Below are 12310 nucleotides of genomic sequence, written 5' to 3'. Positions count from 1 at the left end.
TGCCGTGGTAGCGGCATAGAAGGGGTTAATCCGCAGCGATCGCCGATACGGGGGGTCACAGGACCCCCTTCGGCATTGTACCAAGGTGCCTGCTCAATGATTTAAGCAGGCACCTTGTTCCGATCACCGCCCTCCGAACGGCGGTGATCAGAAATACACAGGTAAGTACCAGGACATCAGGGTGTACCTGTACGCCCTGTGTCCTTAAGAGGTTAAATAGGCAGCTGGGCTCAGAATCGAGGTCTCTGTTTTGGGATCTGAGGCATGGTGCCGTGCTAGAGGGCTGAGAGCCGCATGCGGGGAAACAGGCCCCCTAAAGCCTGATGTGGACCGCTGAAAAAACCTGCTAACAAGGTGACTGTTTTGTTCTTTGGACTTTCCTTTGTGTGAACGAACACTTAGACTGAAAAAGGTTGCTTTGTTTTTTCATCCTGTGTGAATAAACACTGAAGTTTTGTTTTACAAACTGCTTCTTTTGCCTCTGTTCTGCATCCGCTTACCCTGCCTACCAGAGCAAATCCTCACAGTAGTTATTGATTGTATATAATTAGTTAGATTATAATCAAATATCCACATGACAGGTTCCCTTTAAATGTTCTTTAGTTACATATTGGACATTTTCTGTTAGAACATATTCCCAACTCCAAACACCTGCCTCTGAGCTAAATGGAAACAGCCTAAATGCTGCTGCTCCGGAGGACACAGTAAAGTCATACTTTATCTGGTCACCTACTTATTTTAATGGATGCTTTATGACCTCATGTTAACAATTATTTTATCTTCCCTCATTCATCTGCAGATACATGAAGATTACGGATGAAGAACTCATATTGATAGCCGAAAAGGCCAATGAAGCATGAAAAGAGGGCTGTCTACTTGAGCCAATGCACTTAATTGCATATTCCCACATTCCCTATAAAAAAAACAACCATGGCACAATAGGGCACTGGTTCATACTAAGGCCCAGTTTGCTGGTCGAGCTCTCTGTGCATCTGATCCATCTTGACCGTTCCTTTTCCATTCCTCTTCCAGTCTTTGTCTTCTCCTCCCGTAAGTTATCATCTTGTCCCTGATCATTGAGTGATCAATACACTTTGCCTTTAACTCTGATTCAATAAAATCTTTTATTGATGGCCTAGACCTTTTGACCATCTTCTTTCTCCATTGGAGTCTCCACAGAAAATGATCTGCCCCTGAATTATTCGGATTTGAATACGTAGATCCCTGCAGTATGTTGCTCCATTAAAATTGCATGATCTAAAGACTAAAAGACAAACTTTTAATTCTTGGTAGCAGAAATTCTCCACAGATTTTCCCCACCAGAAAGGAAGCTTATTCCTGAGTGGACCCTTCAGCCCTTGGCCACGTGGCTACAGTTGTGCTCATGCCTGGCCTAGATTTTATGACTTAGACCTCATCCATTTTACCATTGCTCCTCACAGTCATAGCAATGCCTTATCTGCAATGGACTAGGATCTAGGACCAGTTATCAAGTTTCATTTTCCTTAGATTAGTCATCCTGTTTTAGTAAACATATTTGCTCCTGAATAGTATTCGGAACCAGGAGATAATTTATACTGGAAGAAAGTCAGTGTGTAGAGCATGATCTGAGCTGTTCGGGTCGGGAGCGCGGAGCAAGGTTTTCTCTATTTAGGCCTTGCTGGGGTGGAACAGGGAAGCTGTGTAAGAATGGGCGTAACTACAAAGATAGCTTTGATAGCAATTACTATGTAGCCCTACAATTAAGGGGCCCATTTCCACTCAGACATAAGGTGCATTTTGCATTACACCTCATCCTCTGCACTATTCCTGTGCTTATCCCTGGATTATCCCAGGACTGTGACATCATGTGTGCATTATATTTGCATGCAACTCTGCGTGTGTTTTCTATGTTGTGATATCCAATATTATGTGGTCTGGTGGTATGATATCATAGTATGCATTTTCCTTGTACTGTGACATCACTGTGTTTATTATCCCTATGCTATGACATCACTGTGTTTATTGTCCCTGTACTGTGACATCACTGTGTTCATTATCCCTGTACTGTGATATCGGTGTGTTCATCGACGTTGTGCTATGACATCACTGTGTGCATTATCACTATACTGTGACATCATTGTTTTTATCTCTGTACTGTAACATTGATTTGTGCATTATCTCTGTACTGTGATATCGCTGTGTGCATTATCCCTCTACTGTGACATCACTGTGTTTATGATCCCTGTACTGTGACATCGCTGTGTGCATTATCTCTGTACTGTAACATTGCTGTGTTTATTATTCCTGTAATGCGACATCACTGTGCGCTATTCATGCACTTTACAATATCCTTGTGGGATGCAGAAGGTGGTAATGATGAGGTTTGGTCTGCTTCAACGTTTTTCCATGGGGTTCCTTGGTTACTTGTTGTGATCCTGTGTGTAGGAGCTTTCCCTAAGGTGGGTCTTCTGAGAAGGATCCTACTAAGTGTACTTACAGTATGTGTACTTCTGTTATAGAGAACATACTTCTACATAAAGGGGAACACTACCTGAGTGAGTTGACCAAGTCACAGTTTCCTCCTTCCCTACATTGTGTGTTAGGTCATTTTCAGCCTTGGGAGTCACAAGTTACGTTAGCCTAGGACACCTTTTTGTAGTTTCTGATTTTATGCTCTTAATTTATACAATAAGGAACTCCAATAATAATGTATTAGAGTGCAACAGAGAATGTGTGTAGAAAACCAGACATCACCAACAGAACTGGTCCTTCTAGGATTTGGACAACTCCACCTGGTCAAGCCTGTGATTCTCTCAATGGTTCTTCTAATCTATTTGATCATTCTGGCTGGAAACTTTTTAATAATTATCTTGATTACCACAAGCCCAAGGCTCAGCTCCCCTATGTACTTTTTCCTCTGCAACCTTTCTTCTTGTGAAATTATTTTCACTGCCAACATCATGCCTAATATGATCTACGTCATGTGGAGCGATGGTGGGATAATCTCCTTGAGTGGTTGTATCACCCAATTTTATGTTTACTCATCATCTGGGAGCGCAGAGTGCCTTCTTCTTACTGTAATGGCGTTTGATCGGTACATAGCCATCTACAACCCCTTGAGGTACTCTTCAGTCATGAATTTCAAAACCTGTTGTCATCTGGTGGTCTGGGCTTGGCTTTCTGGCTTCATAGGCATGTTTATAATAATCATAACAATATCCAATCTACAGTTCTGTGGATCAGATATAGTGGATCATTTCTTTTGTGACTTAGAACCTATTTTACATTTGTCTCCATCTGACACCTCACTAGTGGAAATTGAAGTTTTGGTATACGCCATGGTGATGGGCCTTCTCCCCTTTCTGCTCATCATCTTAAGTTATGTGGTCATATTTTGTACCATTTTTAGGATACCTTCAAATATTGGAAGATATAAGGCTTTTTCCACTTGTAGCTCCCATCTGGCCTCTGTCTGTATGTACTTTGGGACAATACTCATCCTCTACTTGGTTCCTTCCCGACAACGTTCATTGGAAATCAACAAAATCCTTTCACTTTGCTACACTGTGCTAACTCCCTTGCTCAATCCTATAATATACAGCCTAAGGAACCAAGAAATGCGAGCCTGTTTAGAATCGGTCATCTACTTTATCTTTCCAGTCAGTAATAAACAATGTACAAAAACCCAATGAAAGGTCAGAAACAAAAGTCAGTAGCCTCAAAAAAAGAAAAAAAAATCTCAGTTACTGTCAATTTAAAAAAATTTCATACAGAGAAAGAAAATGTCTAGAGATGAGCGAATTTCTGGGTATGAAATTCGTTTGCGATTCAATTACTGGTAAAAGGTGAATTGCGTTATGGACTCCCCTGCTACTGAAAGGTTAATTCCTGATAATGAACATGAAGTAACTGTGCTTGGGCTGAAAGCTTCCTCTTCTCTGTTTTTTACCTCTTTCCGCCTTGCCCTCTTGTTCCCTGCTATACCACACACACATTTGTTCATTCCCATGTCACCCTTTTCTCCGACCCTTTTGCTCCTAATACACCACCTGGTGCCCTCTTTTCCTGATTAATCAAATTTCTGCTCATTTCACTCTTTTTGCTCCACACTCTCCTCTGCTACTAATATCTTGCACTCTGCTACCCTCGTCCTCTGCTATCTACATATCTTTAGCACTTCCTGCTAGCATTTTTCACTGCTCTAAGGGCCAGTTCGCACAACATTTTTTGGCACCATTTTTTGTGCCAACAAACACCTCTGAAAAGTCTGTCATTTATTTCTGTCTCCCAATGAAATGAATGCAAGGCTTTTCAGAGGCTTTATCTGGCGAAAAACGTTGTGTGAACTGACCCTAACTGTACGTCTTCCTGAAATTTCTACAGTATCTTTCTCAAATGTGATTCTGTTCAACCCCGCTGCTCTAGACCCATATATGAACTATTGTTTTCTACTCCCACATGGTCCCTTGTGCAGTATGTAGATATGCTACCTTTGTTTTGATGGATCCTGTCTGAATGTAATTACATTTCTGTAAATGTAAGTTCTTGCGACTGATTTTTTGTCACTTCCGGGTCTTTGGTATTCCTCCTCATGCTTCATTTATTGTAAGCGTGTGCCTGAGGAAGGAGGTAGAGTAGTTCACATAAAACATTGCACAGTTCTTACTAACAAATTCTCTGCTAGTCATATTCCTGTGTACTCAAAGCTGGAGATCTAGTGTACTCTTGTTGTAATCAACTGGGAACTGGATTTCCAAGTTAGCCTGTAGGGTATTAAGGGCCCATTGAGATGGCCGTATGCGTTTTGCTGCCCGTCAATTGCAGATCCGCAAAACATGGATAGGCCTGTTCCACATTTTGCAGAACGGAATGGTCAGTGCTTTGACAGAAATGCTTATTTATGTTCGCAATTAAGGACAAGAATAGGACATGCTATATCCTTTTTGCGGGGGGCAACAGAACAGAAGTACAGATGCGGACAGTACACGATACGATGCCCATATCTTTTGCAGCCCCATTGAAATTAATTGAAAACGTCCAAATGAAATGCATCATCATCATATCAGCACAATGCCTGAAAATAAGAAGATCTATCCTCTTTGCGTGACCTACAAATGAGTTGTGGCGATCACAATCCTATGTTACCATAAACACGGCTCCTCTTACCTTGTGTTGGAGAGCTTTGGCACGCTGCTCTGGCAGGGAACAGCCTTCTGGAGCTTTCCTGATCTGTCATTGGCGGATACTGGCTAAATACCCACCGGCCCCATTAACTATAATGGGGGCTGGCTGAGATCTGGCCGCAACCCAGCAAATATGCTAAAAATCAGGCGGACAAACATCTCTGCGTGCAGCAGTATTTGTCCAGCCGATTTTTATCATATTTTCCAGGTTGTGGCTGGAAAGCTGGTCCCCTTCATAGTTAATGGGGTTGGCAGACATTCAGGCAGTGTCCAGCAATGCCGGTGTTCCGTGATATTTCCCTACCCGTGAAATTTCCCTACCCTCGTAACTTCCTGTCGTGACGCGGCCGCACCGGTAAGAGGTAAGGCGCAAGCGCATTAGGTGGCCCCTTCTCCCCAGCTCTGGTGTGAAATTTCCCTACCCCGTCGTTGTGCGCCTGCGCGGTACACCTCCTCCAAAGCTGGGAACGTCATGTCTGGTGCGGCCACGTCACAACAGGAAGTGACAAGGGTAGGGAAATTTCACGGGTAGGGGAAATATCACGGAACACCAGAACCAGAGAGCTGTGGCAGGCTGTTCCCTCTCAAACATTAATAAATGGTTCTAATACATCATTCCTTCTGCTAAATTTATTTGTCATCGTGTAATCAAATGAATTGCATGTTCCTTCTCTATAAGTGCCTATAGTCATAGTTGACAGCCATGAATCCCTAGTTGGTGACTGGAACATAGAAAGTGTCTGCAGATAAGAACCATTTGGCCCATCTAGTCTGCCCAATATACTGAATACTATGGATAGCCCCCGGCCCTATCTTATATGAAGGATGGCCTTATGCCTATCCCATGCATGCTTAAACTCCTTCACTGTATTTGCAGCTACCACTTCTGCATGAAGGCTATTCCATGCATCCACTACTCTCTCAGTAAAGTAATACTTCCTGATATTACTTTTAAACCTTTGCCCCTCTAATTTAAAACTATGTCCTCTTGTAGCAGTTTTTCTTCTTTTAAATATTCTCTCCTCTTTTACCTTGTTGATTCCCTTTATGTATTTAAAAGTTTCTATCATATCCCCTCTGTCTCGTCTTTCTTCCAAGCTATACATGTTAAGGTCCTTTAATCTTTCCTGGTAAGTTTTATCCTGCAATCCATGTACCAGTTTAGTAGCTCTTCTCTGAACTCTCTCCAAAGTATCAATATCCTTCTGGAGATATGGTCTCCAGTACTGAGCACCATACTCCAAATGAGGTCTCACTAGTGCTCTATAGAGCGGCATGAGCACCTCCCTCTTTCTACTGGTAATGCCTCTCCCTATACACCCAAGCATTCTGCTAGCATCTCCTGCTGCTCTGTGACATGGTCTGCCTACCTTTAAGTCTTCTGAAATAATGACCCCTAAATCCCTTTCCTCAGATACTGAGGTTAGGACTGTATCACTGATTTTATATTCTGCTCTTGGGTTTTTACGCCCCAGGTGCATTATCCTACACTTATCAACATTTAATTTTAGTTGCCAGATTACATCAACCCTGTTACAAATCTTTGTGTCATCAGCAAAAAAACTGTGAACCAGCCTGTCCCACTGATTAGCCCATGTGTATATGAAAATCGATGGAGCAACCCCAACCAGATGCCCAATGCCGTCTTGAGAAAGCAACCATGGTTATCTAGTCCTCTACAACCCCGTAACATACCAAATATCCAAATAACTCAAGTATGAAACCAGCCTTACAGGTCGATGTTAGCGCCAAGAAGCGCACTCCTTTAACACCCTCATCAGCTGATTCCACATAGATGTCTACAGAACCTGTTCTATTAAACGATTATACAAGTAGAGCCCCCGACAGTGTGGAGGGGGTGTGTCAGCAGTAAGTTTGTGTTGAGGTCACTGATTATTTTGCCCTTCCTCTGATCCGTCAGAACAATAACCCACAAAAAACGGATCCTGTCTGTAGAGCATCCGCTTTCACTTGGTCAGCATTTGGTCAGTAATCCATTAGTATTACTAATGCCAAAAAAAAAAAATGGATCCAAAACAGAGATGACACGTGAATGGAATATTTGCATGCCTTCTATGTTTTGTAGCAATTCCTGCTTTTGGCTACCAAATCATAAGCCAATTCTGATGTGACCATACAGGCCTTACAGCTGCTACACAGACAGGATCCGTTGTGCGTCTCATTTTTCCTTCCTTCTAACAGATCAGAAGAAAGATCAAATAAATGATAATGTCAGCCAGGCCGAAAGGCAAAAGAGAGGTCCAGTCATGAAGTGGGGAGGGTGGAAGCAGCATGAGGAGGCCGCAGAGTGGAACAGTGACAGAGTTTGGAGGTGGCAGAAGCATGAGGAGACAACAGAACTGCACAATGATAGAGTCTGGAGGTGGCGGCAGCATCAGGAGGCTGCAGAACGGCACAATGACTGAGTGTGGAGGTGGCAGCATTCGGAGAAGGCCAACGAGTCGCACAATGACTTAGTCTGGACTTGGCAGCACTTGGAGAAGGCCACCGAGTGGCACAATGATCAAGTCTGGAGTTGGCAGCAGTATGAGGAGGGCAACAAGTGGCACAATGACAGAGTCCTGAGGTGACGACAGCAGCAGCATCAGGAGGAGACCACAGAGTGGCAAGATGACATAGTGTGGACATGGCAGCAGCATCAGGAGACCAAAGAGTGGCAAGGTGACATAGTGTGGATATGGCAGCAGCATTAGCATCAGGATACCACAGAGTGGCAAGGTGACATAGTATGTAGAGTGCAGCAGCAGGAGACTTGAAAGTGACCCAGTGACATAGTGTGGATATGGCAGCAGCATCAGGATACCACAGAGTGGCTAAGTGACATAGTATGGAGATGGCGGCAGCAGCAGCATCAGGAGACCTGAAAGTTACTCAGTTACAGAGTGGGGCGGTGGGTGGCAATACCGGTACCCGCTGATGAAGGTGACTGAAAGAAGGAGTGCTTGGCATCAGGCAGGTGGCAGCATCAGAGTAGTAGCTGAGGCAGGTAGCCAGAAGAAACCGGTCTCTTTTGTCAAGGTTTGGGTGAGGCAACATGGATGATCTAATCAGATGCAGCAGGCATTGGTGGGTGGAAATCCTGGCTGATCCAGGCCTGATTCATCTGGACAAAGGTCAGTCTCTCTACATTTTGGGTGTACAGGCGAGTTCTTCTTGGGGTAACTATGGCCCCCGCTGCACTAAACACCCACTCTAATGCCATACTACTGGCCGGGGAGGACAGCTTTTCCAGGGCAAACTCGGCCAGTTGCGGCCACAAATCCAGTTTGGCTACCCAGTAGTCCGGAGGTTCTTCAATGACAGCTGTCAGGGTGCACTTCAAGTATGCCACCAACTGCTGGGTCAGGTTCTGCTCTATGTCTAGCTGCTGGTGAGTAGTTTTTCACTATGTGGCTGAAAAAAGCTGCTCATCAGTGACTCTAGACTCAAGTTGTTCCTGATGGAGCTGGAACTGCTCTTTTCCCTCCACCCTGCAGCCATGGCTAAGGAACGAGAGCGCAGAGGGGCCCCCTCCGTCAGACCTGCGAGAAGATGGACGATGGCACAGATAGGCAGTGGCCAACTGACTACATAGGATGCCTCTGTAGTAGGTTAGTTTGTACTCCCTTCTCAGTGGGTTTAACCACCTCCGGACCGCCTAACGCAGATTCGCGTTCCGGAGGTGGCAGCGCTGCGCACAGTCACGCATATACGCGTCATCTCGCGAGACGCGAGATTTCCTGTGAACGCGCGCTCACAGGAACGGAAGGTAAGAGAGTTGATCTCCAGCCTGCCAGCGGCGATCATTCGCTGGCAGGCTGGAGATGTGTTTTTTTCAACCCCTAACAGGTATATTAGACGCTGTTTTGATAACAGCGTCTAATATACCTGCTACCTGGTCCTCTGGTGGTCCCCTTTGTTTGGATCGACCACCAGAGGACACAGGTAGCTTAGTAATATGTTGCACCAAGCACCACTACACTACACCCCCCCCCCTGTCACTTATTAACCCCTTAGTCACCCTTGATCACCCCATATAGACTCCCTGATCACCCCCCTGTCATTGATTACCCACCAGTCATTGATCACCCCCCTGTAAAGCTCCATTTAGACATCCGCATGATTTTTACGGATCCACTAATAGATGGATCGGATCCGCAAAACGCATACGGACGTCTGAATGGAGCCTTACAGGGGCATGATCAATGACTGTGGTGATCACCCCATATAGACTCCCTGATCACCCCCCTGTCATTGATCAACCCCCTGTAAAGCTCCATTCAGATGTCCGCATGATTTTTACGGATCCACTGATAGATGGATCGGATCCGCAAAACGCATACGGACGTCTGAATGGAGCCTTACAGGGGCGTGATCAATGACTGTGTTGATCACCCCATATAGACTCCCTGATCACCCCCCTGTCATTGATTACACCCCTGTAAAGCTCCATTCAGACGTCCGCATGATTTTTACGGATCCACTGATAGATGGATCGGATCCGCAAAACGCATACGGACGTCTGAATGGAGCCTTACAGGGGCGTGATCAATGACTGTGTTGATCACCCCATATAGACTCCCTGATCACCCCCCTGTCATTGATTACACCCCTGTAAAGCTCCATTCAGACGTCCGCATGATTTTTACGGATCCACTGATAGATGGATCGAATCCGCAAAACACATACAGGCATCTCCCTGGAGCCTTCCGGGGGGGGTGATCACCCCATATAGACTCCCTGATCACCCCCCTGTCATTGATCACCCCCCTGTCAGGCTACATTCAGATGTCCGTATGATTTTTACGAATCCACGGATACATGGATCGGATCCGCAAAACACATACAGACATCTGAATGGAGCCTTATAGGGGGGTGATCACCCCATATAGACTCTCTGATCACCCCCCCTGTCATTGATCACCCCTCTGTAAGGCTCCATTCAGACATTTTTTTGGCCCAAGTTAGTGGAATTATTTTTTTTTTTTTCTTACAAAGTCTCATATTCCACTAACTTGTGTCAAAAAATTAAATCTCACATGAACTCACCATACCCCTCACGGAATCCAAATGCGTAAAATTTTTTAGACATTTATATTCCAGACTTCTTCTCACGCTTTAGGGCCCCTAGAATGCCAGGGCAGTATAAATACCCCACATGTGACCCCATTTCGGAAAGAAGACACCCCCAGGTATTCTGTGAGTGGCATATTGAGTCCATGAAAGATTGAAATTTTTGTCCCAAGTTAGCGGAAAGGGAGACTTTGTGAGAAAAAAAAATAAAAAATATCAATTTCCGCTAACTTGTGCCAAAAAAAAAAATTTCTATGAACTCGCCATGCCCCTCATTGAATACCTTGGGGTGTCTTCTTTCCAAAATGGGGTCACATGTGGGGTATTTATACTGCCCTGGCATTCTAGGGGCCCCAAAGCGTGAGAAGAAGTCTGGTATCCAAATGTCTAAAAATGCCCTCCTAAAAGGAATTTGGGCACCTTTGCGCATCTAGGCTGCAAAAAAGTGTCACACATCTGGTATCGCCGTACTCAGGAGAAGTTGGGGAATGTGTTTTGGGGTGTCATTTTACATATACCCATGCTGGGTGAGAGAAATATCTTGGTCAAATGCCAACTTTTTAGAAAAAAAATGGGAAAAGTTGTCATTTGCCAAGATATTTCTCTCACCCAGCATGGGTATATGTAAAATGACACCCCAAAACATATTCCCCAACTTCTCCTGAATACGGCGATACCACATGTGTGACACTTTTTTGCAGCCTAGGTGGGCAAAGGTGCCCACATTCCAAAGACCACCTTTAGGATTTCACAGGTCATTTACCTACTTACCACACATTAGGGCCCCTGGAAAATTCCAGGGCAGTATAACTACCCCACAAGTGACCCCATTTTGGAAATAAGATACCCCAAGGTATTCCGTGAGGGGCATGGCGAGTTCCTAGAATTTTTTATTTTTTGTCACAAGTTAGTGGAAAATGATGATATTTTTTTATTTTTATTTTTTTCTTACAAAGTCTCATATTCCACTAACTTGTGACAAAAAATAAAAACTTCCATGAACTCACTATGCCCATCAGCGAATACCTTGGGGTGTCTTCTTTCCAAAATGGGGTCACTTGTGGGGTAGTTATACTGCCCTGGCATTCTAGGGGCCCAAATGTGTGGTAAGGAGTTTGAAATCAAATTCTGTAAAAAATGACCTGTGAAATCCGAAAGGTGCTCTTTGGAATATGGGCCCCTTTGCCCACCTAGGCTGCAAAAAAGTGTCACACATGTGGTATCTCCGTACTCAGGAGAAGTTGGGGAATGTGTTTTGGGGTGTCATTTTACATATACCCATGCTGGCTGAGAGAAATATCTTGGCAAAAGACAACTTTTACCATTTTTTTATACAAAGTTGTCTTTTGCCAAGATATTTCTCTCACCCAGCATGGGTATATGTAAAAAGACACCCCAAAACACATTCCCCAACTTCTCCTGAATACGGAGATACCACATTTGTGACACTTTTTTGCAGCCTAGGTGGGCAAAGGGGCCCACATTCCAAAGAGCACCTTTCGGATTTCACCAGCCATTTTTTACAGAATTTGATTTCAAACTCCTTACCACACATTTGGGCCCCTAGAATGCCAGGGCAGTATAACTACCCCACAAGTGACCCCATTTTGGAAAGAAGACATCCCAAGGTATTCGCTGATGGGCATATTGAGTTCATGGAAGCTTTTATTTTTTGTCACAAGTTAGTGGAATATGGAATGTGAAATAAAAAAAAAATCATCATTTTCCACTAACTTGTGACAAAAAATAAAAAGTTCTATGAACTCATTATGCCCATCAGCGAATACCTTAGGGTGTCTACTTTCCGAAATGGGGTCATTTGTGGGGTGTTTGTACTGTCTGGCCATTGTAGAACCTCAGGAAACATAACAGGTGCTCAGAAAGTCAGAGCTGCTTCAAAAAGCGGAAATTCACATTTTTGTACCATAGTTTGTAAACGCTATAACTTTTACCCAAACATTTTTTTTTTATCAAAGACATGTAGAACAATAAATTTAGAGCAACATTTCTATATGGATCTCGTTTTTTTTTGCAAAATTTTACAACTGAAAGTGAAAAATGTCATTTTTTTG

The 12310-nt window shown here is 44.0% G+C and overlaps 1 protein-coding gene across 1 annotated transcript; it reads left to right on the top strand.

The window, feature by feature from the left end:
• The first annotated feature begins 2711 nt into the window (after positions 1 to 2711).
• LOC120989091 (olfactory receptor 10A7-like) lies at positions 2712 to 3674 on the top strand. Its single transcript, XM_040416983.1, has one exon. It carries the CDS (start codon positions 2712 to 2714, stop codon positions 3672 to 3674), a length of 963 nt encoding a protein of 320 aa, XP_040272917.1.
• The last annotated feature ends 8636 nt before the right edge of the window (positions 3675 to 12310 follow it).

This window comes from Bufo bufo, chromosome 1 (genome assembly GCF_905171765.1).
Source record: "Bufo bufo chromosome 1, aBufBuf1.1, whole genome shotgun sequence".
In the NCBI taxonomy this organism is placed as follows: Eukaryota; Metazoa; Chordata; class Amphibia; order Anura; family Bufonidae; genus Bufo; species Bufo bufo.
Note: the sequence above shows the minus strand (reverse complement) of the source record. Positions and strands in the feature narration are given on the sequence as shown.